Source organism: Euprymna scolopes, chromosome 3 (genome assembly GCF_053919585.1).
Source record: "Euprymna scolopes isolate OS-2025 chromosome 3, ASM5391958v1, whole genome shotgun sequence".
NCBI classification, from domain to species: domain Eukaryota; kingdom Metazoa; phylum Mollusca; class Cephalopoda; order Sepiida; family Sepiolidae; genus Euprymna; species Euprymna scolopes.
Window position 1 is genome coordinate 168,125,728 of NC_136484.1, and position 14,969 is coordinate 168,140,696.

Sequence of the window (14,969 nt, forward strand, 5' to 3'; positions counted from 1 at the left end):
AACATCATCTAAGTTAGTTCTAAGCCCACGGATATTAGTAAATGCAAGCCTCAAGGGAGGAAGCAGGTTGGTTTTCTTGGAGTTTGGTCCTGGTTTAAACGTAACTTTTGCTTGAGCTGTCATTTCATTTTATTTTATTTAAAAGTTTTAGTTAGGGTGAGTGAGTGAGGGGATGCCGGACAAGTAGTTGTGCAGAATACCAGACATGCAATACAAGTAGACCATCAGCTGTCCTCACCCACAGGATTGTGGCCTCATGATTTGCATGAAGTCCTCCTCATTGTTCGTTAAACAGCAGAATCACAAATATTTTTTTTTTTTAAACCCATACCCAAACAAGGCATATTACTACTTGGATGTAAGGGACTACTCTTTGGGATTGTATCAAAAAGGGAACTGTGGGGAGTTAAGCAGGAAGTTATGTGGTCACATTATATTTAAACCTGTCAGTTAGGTCAACTGAGGAAACAGGAAGGGAATTCTAAAGTCTAGAAGTCCAAGGGAAGAAATTATTAGAGTAGAAGACTTTCTAGCATCTAGGGACCGCAACAGTGAGGGGGTAGGATTTTGCTGTTTTTCGAGTCCGTCTTGACTATGTACGTCATGTGGCGCAACTGCTATGATTTCATCAGAGCACATTCCACTAAAACAAGCACAGGGATGCCACATTGCAGCAGTGGAACATAGGTTGGAGCTTGTGAGACCCATTAGATTTGAGACTTCTTTTTGTTGCACTCTAAGTGTGGTAGATGCACCAGTCCAGATGTGGCAACAATATTCCAAGTATGGGCGAATTGTTGTAAAGATATAGGATATTCCCGGGTGTGAGTAATTTTCTGGCATGGTAGAGGGAGTCCACCCCACCCCCACACCCCCAACACTGAGAACAACAAGGCTCAGCATTCAAAGTCGGGGAAGGTTTAAGGAGGAGTGAAGATATCTGCTTGCACACTATCCTCCTCCTCCTACTACTACTATGCCTCATCTTCTTGCTACTACTATTACTTCTCTTTACAACTACTACTACGCCTCCTCTTACTACTACTACTATGCCTCCTCTTGCTTATCCTACTATTACTACTACTGGTTGACATGTATTTTCCCTACTACTACTACTACTACTATACTACTGCATTTTTTTACATCGTTCATTTCCGTATTACGTTTAAGTTATTTTAACGCAATTTTCTTACAAATAAATCTATTTTACAATGTATTGTTTTACTGTGTACGTTTTCCGCGACCCAATTTTATTTTATTTCATTTTTTCACGTTTAAATTAAAAGACATTTGAAAATTTGAATTTAACTTTAAGTATTCTGGTATCTGTTCAGTGCACATTTACCTATAAGTATGGCAAACCACTTATAAGTGGCTGTAAGTTTTTTTTTTTTTTCAAGAATAAACAATTATAAACAGAACGACTCAGAAATCTATCTATAATCTTTTTTCATTTTAATATACTTTCATAGAAATGTTTCTGTTACGTCACAAAAAACTATTTTCTTTACGTCAAAAGTGTCACGCCCATACATTAATTCCATAGTTAATATATACTGACCCAACGGGTCATGGGTAGTCTAGTATATATATATATTATTTAATCATATATTTTACATCTATAATATAAAGCTGTCTGTGTGTCTGGTCAAGAATAGGCTCCTATATGGTTAACTATTTTAAAAAACTGATTACATATAATGATAGAAGATGTATTGAGACACAGGAATGGGTATTTTGGATCTGGCAGAACAGTGGTTCAATAAAATTGTGGGGTCTCCGTACGCGCCTAGTCCAAAAAGTATAGAAATAAAAAATTTAAAAAATTTAAAGCGTTTACAAGTGTTTTTAATATAGAAGTACATAAGAATACTTTGATAAGTATGTTTTAACTTAAATAGAGATGGTATAAAATTGTGGGGTCTGCGTTCGCACCTGGCCTCCATGGAATGGAAATAGACACAACTTTAAGACTTTTCATATCTATCTACGTAAGTATACTTTGATAATGGGGTGTTCGTTTGCACCCGATCTCCATAGAATGGAAATATGTCACAAAGTTTAACAAGGTTTTCTAATATAGATCCACAGAATATTGTGGTAAGTGTTTAAGTGTGAACAGGTATGATATAATCAATTATGGGGTTTATCTATCTTATTTTTACTTTCATCATATTTTGCTTTGGTATTGATACCTCCAAATTCAACCCAAATTTACAACCCTTCCTTTTCATAACCTATTATACTTTAATAAATCAGGGTCCATTTTCAGTAGGCTGTTTTGGAACCCAGTCAACGATGGGTACTTTTGCTAGTACATATATATTACTAAATCATATATTTTATATTTATATATATATATATATATATATTATTTAACCATATATTTTACATATATTATTTAACCATATATTTTACATATATTATTTAACCATATATTTTACATATATTATTTAACCATATATTTTACATATATTATTTAACCATATATTTTACATATATTATTTAACCATATATTTTACATATATTATTTAACCATATATTTTACATATATTATTTAACCATATATTTTACATATACTATTTAACCATATATTTTACATATATTATTTAACCATATATTTTACATATACATATATTATTTAATCATATATTTTACATATACATATATTATTTAATCATATATTTTACATATACATATATTATTTAATCATATATTTTACATATACATATATTATTTAATCATATATTTTACATATACATATATTATTTAATCATATATTTTACATATACATATATTATTTAATCATATATTTTACATATACATATATTATTTAATCATATATTTTACATATACATATATTATTTAATCATATATTTTACATATACATATATTATTTAACCATATATTTTACATATACATATATTATTTAACCATATATTTTACATATACATATTATTTAATCATATATTTTACATATACATATTATTTAATCATATATTTTACATATACATATTATTTAATCATATATTTTACATATACATATATTATTTAATCATATATTTTACATATACATATTATTTAATCATATATTTTACATATACATATTATTTAATCATATATTTTACATATACATATTATTTAATCATATATTTTACATATACATATTATTTAATCATATATTTTACATATACATATTATTTAATCATATATTTTACATATACATATTATTTAATCATATATTTTACATATACATATTATTTAATCATATATTTTACATATACATATAATATTTAATCATATATTTTACATATACATATAATATTTAATCATATATTTTACATATACATATAATATTTAATCATATATTTTACATATACATATAATATTTAATCATATATTTTACATATACATATAATATTTAATCATATATTTTACATATACATATTATTTAATCATATATTTTACATATACATATTATTTAATCATATATTTTACATATACATATAATATTTAATCATATATTTTACATATACATATAATATTTAATCATATTTTACATATACATATAATATTTAATCATATATTTTACATATACATATAATATTTAATCATATATTTTACATATACATATAATATTTAATCATATATTTTACATATACATATAATATTTAATCATATATTTTACATATACATATTATTTAATCATATATTTTACATATACATATTATTTAATCATATATTTTACATATACATATTATTTAATCATATATTTTACATATACATATTATTTAATCATATATTTTACATATACATATTATTTAATCATATATTTTACATATACATATTATTTAATCATATATTTTACATATACATATTATTTAATCATATATTTTACATATACATATTATTTAATCATATATTTTACATATACATATTATTTAATCATATATTTTACATATACATATTATTTAATCATATATTTTACATATACATATTATTTAATCATATATTTTACATATGCATATTATTTAATCATATATTTTACATATGCATATTATTTAATCATATATTTTACATATGCATATTATTTAATCATATATTTTACATATGCATATTATTTAATCATATATTTTACATATACATATTATTTAATCATATATTTTACATATACATATTATTTAATCATATATTTTACATATACATATTATTTAATCATATATTTTACATATACATATTATTTAATCATATATTTTACATATACATATTATTTAATCATATATTTTACATACATATTATTTAATCATATATTTTACATATACATATATTATTTAATCATATATTTTACATATACATATATTATTTAATCATATATTTTACATATACATATTATTTAATCATATATTTTACATATACATATTATTTAATCATATATTTTACATATACATATTTAATCATATATTTTACATATACATATTATTTAATCATATATTTTACATATACATATTATTTAATCATATATTTTACATATACATATTATTTAATCATATATTTTACATATACATATTATTTAATCATATATTTTACATATACATATTATTTAATCATATATTTTACATATACATATTATTTAATCATATATTTTACATATACATATTATTTAATCATATATTTTACATATACATATTATTTAATCATATATTTTACATATACATATTATTTAATCATATATTTTACATATACATATTATTTAATCATATATTTTACATATACATATTATTTAATCATATATTTTACATATACATATTATTTAATCATATATTTTACATATACATATTATTTAATCATATATTTTACATATACATATTATTTAATCATATATTTTACATATACATATTATTTAATCATATATTTTACATATACATATTATTTAATCATATATTTTACATATACATATATTATTTAATCATATATTTTACATATACATATTATTTAATCATATATTTTACATATACATATTATTTATTCATATATTTTACATATACATATTATTTAATCATATATTTTACATATACATATTATTTAATCATATATTTTACATATACATATATTATTTAATCATATATTTTACATATACATATTATTTAATCATATATTTTACATATACATATTATTTAATCATATATTTTACATATACATATTATTTAATCATATATTTTACATATACATATTATTTAATCATATATTTTACATATACATATTTAATCATATATTTTACATATACATATTATTTAATCATATATTTTACATATACATATTATTTAATCATATATTTTACATATACATATTATTTAATCATATATTTTACATATACATATTATTTAATCATATATTTTACATATACATATTATTTAATCATATATTTTACATATACATATTATTTAATCATATATTTTACATATACATATTATTTAATCATATATTTTACATATACATATTATTTAATCATATATTTTACATATACATATTATTTAATCATATATTTTACATATACATATTATTTAATCATATATTTTACATATACATATTATTTAATCATATATTTTACATATACATATTATTTAATCATATATTTTACATATACATATTATTTAATCATATATTTTACATATACATATTATTTAATCATATATTTTACATATACATATTATTTAATCATATATTTTACATATACATATTATTTAATCATATATTTTACATATACATATTATTTAATCATATATTTTACATATACATATTATTTAATCATATATTTTACATATACATATTATTTAATCATATATTTTACATATACATATTATTTAATCATATATTTTACATATACATATTATTTAATCATATATTTTACATATACATATTATTTAATCATATATTTTACATATACATATTATTTAATCATATATTTTACATATACATATTATTTAATCATATATTTTACATATACATATTATTTAATCATATATTTTACATATACATATTATTTAATCATATATTTTACATATACATATATTATTTAATCATATATTTTACATATACATATATTATTTAATCATATATTTTACATATACATATTATTTAATCATATATTTTACATATACATATTATTTAATCATATATTTTACATATACATATTATTTAATCATATATTTTACATATACATATTATTTAATCATATATTTTACATATACATATTATTTAATCATATATTTTACATATACATATTATTTAATCATATATTTTACATATACATATTATTTAATCATATATTTTACATATACATATTATTTAATCATATATTTTACATATACATATTATTTAATCATATATTTTACATATACATATTATTTAATCATATATTTTACATATACATATTATTTAATCATATATTTTACATATACATATTATTTAATCATATATTTTACATATACATATTATTTAATCATATATTTTACATATACATATTATTTAATCATATATTTTACATATACATATTATTTAATCATATATTTTACATATACATATTATTTAATCATATATTTTACATATACATATTATTTAATCATATATTTTACATATACATATTATTTAATCATATATTTTACATATACATATTATTTAATCATATATTTTACATATACATATATTATTTAATCATATATTTTACATATACATATTATTTAATCATATTTTACATATACATATTATTTAATCATATTTTACATATACATATTATTTAATCCTATATTTTACATATACATATATTATTTAATCCTATATTTTACATATACATATATTATTTAATCCTATATTTTACATATACATATATTATTTAATCCTATATTTTACATATACATATTATTTAATCCTATATTTTACATATACATATTATTTAATCATATATTTTACATATACATTATTTAATCATATATTTTACATATACATATATTATTTAATCCTATATTTTACATATACATATATTATTTAATCCTATATTTTACATATACATATATTATTTAATCCTATATTTTACATATACATATATTATTTAATCCTATATTTTACATATACATATATTATTTAATCCTATATTTTACATATACATATATGTTTTCGTAAATCAATTCCATTCTTTTCAAACAGCTAAACTAAAATGCATATTTTTTTATTTTTAATTTTAGAATACATTTTTGCACCAACAATAAGATATTTTTAGCTCCTAAAAAACAAAAAAAAAAACAAAAACAAACAAAAAAAACTAAAAACGAATTAAAAAAAAAAAAAAAAAAAAAAAAAAAAAAAGCAATGATAACTGTATTCAAATATTTTCAACGTCATTTCCCCAGGTATATTTCGTGAGTTTGCCAGTTTTGTCCCAAAATAAATCTTTGGAAGAAAGAAATCCAAGGAAAGAATCTTTAGATTCACCCCAGTGCCAAGAATTGAATTTATTGATTTCTTGCAATAAACTTGGCATCGCAGCTCTATGATTTTTCTTATCTGTCAAAATGGGATCACGACATAGTAAGTATTGATGAAGCACAAAGATTATAATCTCTACAGATACCGAATTCTTATTCTGGGTTCAACCAGTTGTTCTGCCGCTGTTCACAAATACACAAGACTTGTAATTTTCATCTATTACAAAGATGACAAAAGTGTTTATATGTATGTATGTGTGTCTCACTAAAAATAAAAAGTACTAACAAAAAACATTAATGTTTATATTTTATTAATTGTGATTAGCTCAGACAAATAATATCTAAAATTTAGAAAAAAAAGATTAATTCCTTGGAGGGATAAATTGTTTAGAATTTGTCAGAGATAGTGGTAAAATTTTATTGCATTTCAATGTTTTTGTTCGCACATGCACAAATTATTTGGTACTTTCTAAACACAAGATGCTAAATAAATTAGTTTACAAAATTTCCTAATTCTTGTTTTGATCAGCTCAGTCTGTAGATGTTAAGGTTGCAGTTTTAATCCCATTTATTTGAACATATTTAAAATTATTTATAAATACAAATAATTTGCTGGAAGTGTTGTATATCAGGCAACTTTGAATCCATTCAAAAACAGCCATAAAAAATGGCTTACTGTTCAGGATCAATATGGTTAAGTTTGATAGGTGTATGAATAGAGAAAGAAGTGCCAACCTCTTGTATTGCCACAGAATTACCTTGTTTTATTCTCTTAAATCTGACACATATCATAGTAGATTCTTATGTTTATTAGGTTAGAAATTGTTTCTTTTTGCATCTTGTCCAAGTAGTTTCCTCTAATGATTATGTTTCCGATGATAAAAAGTACAAAGTAAGTTCACTATGTGCAGCCCCCCCCCCCCGGCAATATTAACATCATATTCGGTTCAACATCAATTGTACATGCTGACGTGTCTGACAACTTTAAAAAAAAAAAAAAAAAAAAAAGTCTTCCAAACAACCCTATTCCTGATCTTTATTTATCCTCTTCTCAAATCCATTCTCATCATTTCCTGTCAACTGAACCTTTTTTTTTTTTTTTTTTTTTACACAGGCATCACCACATTATCAAGGCCAAGAGGCCACTCAAGGATAAGGGGTAATGAGTGTACAGTAGATATTGGACAATATAGTAATCATTAGTGATGAAAATTCGGTAAATTTGATAACTTATATGGAACGGCTCATCAAGAACTTATTTACGTTAGACTTGAACACAACCATATTGTAGTCAGCCGGAAAGCAGGAAAATGGAAGATAATTCCACAGGTGTGCAGTTCTAAGAAAGAAGCTTTTTTCATGGAATCTACATTTAGGTTTAGGCACAGATAAAGAGTGGGGGGAATTATTGATAGTGTTTTCAACTAGACAAGGGTTTCTTGTGAAAGTTAGGCGAGGGGGGACCATAGACTGAAGCTCAGTCGAACACTTTCCATGAAAATAACGATACATCAGAGACAAACTCGCAACATCTCTTCTGGGAGATAGAGGTTGCAGGGAAGAGAAAAGGACATTTCCTACGAGGATACGAAGTCTATTTTGAACTCTATCAGGCAGGACAAGCCCTTTCTAGCAGCTCCTGCCCAGATGTGGCAACAGTATTCCATCCTTGGACGTACCTGGCTCTTATATAGATAGAAAATTGCATCAGCAGCGAGATATCTACCGGATTGATAGAAAGATCCCACCATTTTTCCAGCGGCCTTGGCAACAGATTTGATGTATGTGTTCCATTTAAGATCAGGTGTAATGGTCAAGCCCAGAAGCTTGTCAAAACTTGAGACCTCCTGAAGACGAGAGCCATTCATTTTAATTGATGCCAGATGTGGATCAGAATGTTGATGTAAAGAGAGAAGCTTGGTTTTAGCTGCATTAAAAAGTAACCAGCCACTCCTTTCCCCATTGTACTACGTGATCAAGATCAGAGGAGAGAGAATCGGAGAGAACTTGGTTGTTTACTGTCTTAGATGTGCTACCATAAATGGTAGTGTCGTCAGCATAAATATCTACAAATGATGTAAGGATGTGATTTGGAATATCATTAATGTAGATCAGGAAAAGAGTTGGGCCCAGGATGGACCCCTGAGGGACACCAGCATTAATACTGTGAGCTTCTGATTTTTGCCCCTCAACTACTACTCTTATGAACCTATCAGAGAGAAATGATTTAATAATTGAGAAGACATTTCCAGCTATACCATAGCTAGAGATCTTGTGAAGTAAACCTTTATGCCATACCCTATCAAAGGCCTTAGATATGTCAAGAGCAATTGCCCCAGAAAGGTTGCCTCCGTCAAGAGATTTGCTAATCCTATGAGATATACCTGTAAGCACATCTGCTGTAGATCTAGCAGAACGGAAACCATATTGAGTGTCACTAAGAAGGTTATTTTTGTTGAGATAGTTAATTACTTCTGTATTTAACACAGATTCCAGCAACTTACTCATGACGCACAGGAGTCTTATTGGCCTGTACTGAGAGGGGGATGAGCGATCACCTGAATTCTTAAATACAGGGCATTCTGATGAAATTTTCCAGGGAGATGGGAAACTATTCTCCTTTAGACAACGTTTAAACAGTTTTGTAAGTATGGGCGCTAGTTCAGGTTGCAACTTTAACTTTTCTACATCTACTAAACCAAGAATTTGCATATATTCTTTCCATGTGACCATGCCATTAAAGTCTCCTGTTTCATATACATCTCCCTATATTGTTCAGATTTAATTGTCCTCTGAGGTTATCAGATCTAAGCCTTTAAGGCTCAAAAGGTCATTCTCATACTAGTTTTCTCCATGCAACACATGCCCTCAATCCTCAATGGCCAGCTTTCACTTGCACACCTCACACAGTATACATACCTAATAGACTCTTCCCTTGGTAGACGGTGGTAATACTATTCTGGTTAGTACTCCTATAGTGTTCCTTATTTTTCAGTGAACATTCATCCCAATCTTAACCCTAATTCTTGCATGACCTTTATTTGTGATAAGCAGTTACACCAATAGTTAAAAACAATAACAAAAAAAGAAACAACTTTTTGTTAACAATTTGCAGGGTCATTTTCAGTATCCTGGAGGCAAACTAAAGTTTTCCTGGGGTCAACAATTCTTGATTAAATGTAAACAACCATTTGTCAGAAATTTTGTTGAATTTTGGTTGGTTGGTTGGTTGTTTTACGGCATATCAACCCTTTCTGGGTTATTTAATGCCGAAACCAGTTATTTTGGGAATAGTATTCGATGTTGTATCCAGTTATTTTATAGGAGATTTTTATTCTTCAAGCTCTTTGTATTTTTAATCGTTAGTTTGTAGCTTTTGGTTTGGTTGCTTTATAGTGGATTTTATCATTTTTGTTCTGTCTTGCAGAATATGGTTGGATTTTGCAATGGGAGGGGGAAATGGTTACAGTATTATTGATCGGTGCATTTTGAGTTCGAAAACCAGTCAGAAAGTGTGGGGGGGGGATAGAAAGAGAAGGCGAAAATAGGAGGATGCATAGTTCTCCCGAGATCACTTATTTCATGCAAATAATGGCAAATTCAAAACTTTGAGGATTTTAGCACAAACTAATCACAGTTTTAAATATTTTGAGACCCCCCCCCCCCCCAAAAAAAAAAAAACCCTATTCCAAGAAATTTTGACTTCCAGAGTTTGTATCATTTAGATTATTTGGTACTCAACTTAAAAATCTTACCTAAAAATAGCACTTTCCGCATTCTGTATTAGTACTCATTATTCGGACTACTGCTCTAATCTTGGATGTTATTCGCACAATATTTTGGCTGATGTAACCTTTGACCATCTTCAGGTAAGTCTTGTAGAATACCAGAATCTGTTGAATTCTGAAATTAAAACTGAACCCATGGAAGTAGGTTGTTCTTGTTCTGTCAGCCATAACCAGATAAAAGGCTTAAGTTATTTTATATTTTTAGTATTGCCTGTAGTGATGATTAAAAATTCACCCATCAGATGACTGTCACTTAGAACTGGTTATTACCTAGCACTTTATCGATTATGCTACATTCATGTAGATCATCTTTGACAAGATGCAGTTAAAGATCAGAGATTACATCGACTGAAATATTGTAAAGATAACACCTAAGAGAGAGTTTGAATAATCTGTGGTTGTCCAGAATCTCCACCTCTATTAAAAAAAACAAAGTACAGAAAAATATTTAAGATGTATGGAATGAAAAGATCATATTCCAAAAATCATAAGTTGATTAACTAGTTTTCTTTTTATAAAGAAAATCATTTCTAAACTATTTTAAGTAATTAATGGGAAATTAATATTATAAGGCTGATCTAACAAGTTTGAATTCTCTGCTCTTGTTGCTTAAAGATGGCAACATAAGAAATCCCTTTTTATTTACTCACTAGCGAGGGATACCAGACGTTGCCCGGGTGTTTGGAGGTGTTTGTGGAAACTCTGGGGGTGGGGTTAAAAAAAATGTTTTGGTAGGTAAGTATGAGGATCGAACCCGAACCGTTGAGGAAAAGTTGTAAATTAAAGTGTGACCCCCCCCCCCCCCAAAAAAAAAAAACGTGCGACGTTAATGATTGCCCCACCACGAGATGCTAAAGGAAACACGTTTGAATTTATTTAATTACTTGGATTTGGCAGGTGCCCGTTTTAATGAGTTAATGAGGTCAAGTTTGACTGCGGGATAGTATTTCATTTATTGCGGGAACGCTTCCCAAGATGTTATAGGAAAAAGACTAACCCACATGCGACGACCGACAAATGTTGAATATTTATCTTCCCAAAGTCGAGCAAATTAAATAGACAGGCAAGCTTCGTTAACTCTGAGATATTACGATTTATATGTGATATAAAAAGTTTTAAAAAGTTGTTAGGCGAGCGACCGCTTCTCTGAAAAAAACCTTTTGTAGACATACAGAAAAAGCGAACACACATACAAACATACATACATTTTCGCTTTTATATTTATAGATAAAATGATTTTCTTAGAAATATAACTATTTGATCAATTTACATAACTTTCGGAATATGAAATTTTCGTTACATCACCGATACATACATCAATTGAAAATAGAATATTTGGTGACTGTCCAAATTTCAACCTAATTAAAAAAAAAAAAAAAAAAAAGAAAGTATTTCTGATGTATGTACCAATCATGCAACAAAAAAATCAAATTTTATGAGGAAGCGAGGATGGTGTCTCACTGTGCCATCTTTAAAATTCATCAATGGTTACCTTAACAACCTCTCCAGAAATAGAAATCCAAATCAGCCTTGTAATGGCTACGATTTACTATTAATTGCTAAAAGAAATTATTTTCTATATAAAAAAAAAACTATTTGATTAATTTACGTAATTTTTGGGATGTTACATTTTTGTTACATGACGGATATGTACAAAGATTTTTCTGTATTTTTTATATTTTTTTTAATTAGGTTGATTCTGGACCACAACTTTAATATATTCTTTTTATATATGGGTGTCTCATTGAATTTTTAAAAATCAGACCCAGATAGCATTTAAACTGACACATCAAACTTTGCTTCTGACCATTTTCATTTGTTATGATTTAGTGATATAACATACTTAGCTAAAATTTATTTTAAAAATTACTAAGTCTGACTTAAATGAATGCTAATATGAAACTTTTGTAAACACAAAACCAGCTTTGAAATCTAGTGGGTGATATCCTTTGCTCTTACCTCTTTCTCACAGAAGAAATGTTGCTAGTGGATCTCTGCTCTATATCATTTTCATGGCAACTGCTCGACTGAGCTTTAATTTATGGTCCTCATTCTTATTTACCATCAATGCTTCAAGTGAACTACATTTACTTTTTAGGAGAATTTTATATGAACCAAAATCATTGTCTAAATATTAAAACAGTTTCTTTCAGCAATATTGTCAAACTAAAAAATTTCATAAAAATCATGGAGAAGATGGTATTGGAAATTCTTGGACTAACCAAATTACAAGAAAATAATTTTGGAACATCAGCACTTAGGGGTAAGTGCAGGTGTGTGTGTGTGTGTGTGTTTGCATATGAAAAGATGTGCTCAAATTAAAATGTTTGGGGTTCTTTAAATAGATTGGTGTGAATGTGGTATTGTGGTGAAAATTGCAGATTAAGAGTAATCTCAAAGTTTTGTAGTCAATTAGAAAGACTCTCGACCCCCCCCCTCCCCACAAAAAAAATTTCTTAGGGCTTCATGCTCTAAATATCATCGATAGCAGCTCCTTTAACCTTATTTAGATGTTTGTGATTTATTTTAAATTGTATTCCTTAATGTTCTCATTATTGTAATGAATATTTAATTTGGGCCGCAATAAACTAAATATATAAATATCTCTGAAAAATATTCTTTCTTCTCAAATGTAGAAGTTGACGAAATTCCATGTGGATGCACTTACCGATAAATAATAGGAACACTGTAAAACCGACAAACAATATACGGAAGATGAAAGCAAAGCCTAAAAATAGAAAAAAAAAATGAGATTATATATTGTTATTATAAACCCATCCCCATCGTCCCCCCCCCAAAAAAAAATAAAATAAAAAATAAATAAAATAAAAAATAAATAAATAAATAAATAAAATAAACAAACAAAACAATCATACAAGGATATTATTTGCTTGGTCACATAAGCAGTTTTTATTTTTTAATGAAATATTGCTAGAACATTTGAAAACTTCAATTTCAATAACAAATCTAATCTAGAACAATTTATGCTTTATCTTACAAAAAAACTGCCATGAAAACTCAGTCAAATTCTTGTAGACCACTTACCTTGGAATTTTCTTCCTGATCCCAGTTTCTGACTGTACCAAAATGCAAAAAAATTAAATGTAAATGTGAACAAATCTTGCTTTTCAACTTTCCACCCAAAGTTTCACCCTCATCACAGTAGCCCCTTATTTATGCTTCTGTGGCAAAATAGATCTTGTTTGGGTAAAATAAAAAACTGGAAAGGTTGGAAGATGACTCACCTTTTCGATCCATGTCCAAAAATTTATTTTATTCAAAATAATTTTTTCATTTATAATTTCTATTAGGTCCCTCCCTCACTTGGCACAACTGCTGTTCAATCAATGGAATTTCATTCGTCTCTTTCTCCAGCATTCATCATGCAACAATCCAAAATATATAAAATGGATGGAATATTGTACTACTGTTCTCATCTTGAGTGTTGTTATTTTCACAACGTTTTGGCCGATGTAACCTTTGACCTTGTAGTGAATTGTTATTTCACAAGCAGATTTGCTGTATTCGTTCAAAGGGAAATAACTAAAATTACTATGCTAGATTTGGAGAATACGAGTGGAATGTTCACTGTGTGCTTCGTCCAAAAGTGATGTAAATTCTATAGGGACTATTTTTTTTTTTTTTCACGCATGGGTACAGTAAACAGGCTGGGAGCGTTGTAATTTAGATTATAAATGCAGCT

General features: G+C 26.4%; 1 protein-coding gene across 2 annotated transcripts in view; it reads right to left on the reverse strand.

Moving 5' to 3' along the window:
* Window positions 1-14,969, reverse strand: part of LOC145260302 (uncharacterized) — a 111,484-nt gene that overhangs the window by 37,174 nt on the left and 59,341 nt on the right. For both annotated transcript variants that reach the window (XM_080118190.1, XM_080118180.1), the window contains exon 4: window positions 13,935-13,994. In XM_080118190.1, the coding sequence (XP_079974316.1) occupies window positions 13,935-13,994 (60 nt within the window). The remainder of the gene's footprint in view (window positions 1-13,934; window positions 13,995-14,969) is intronic.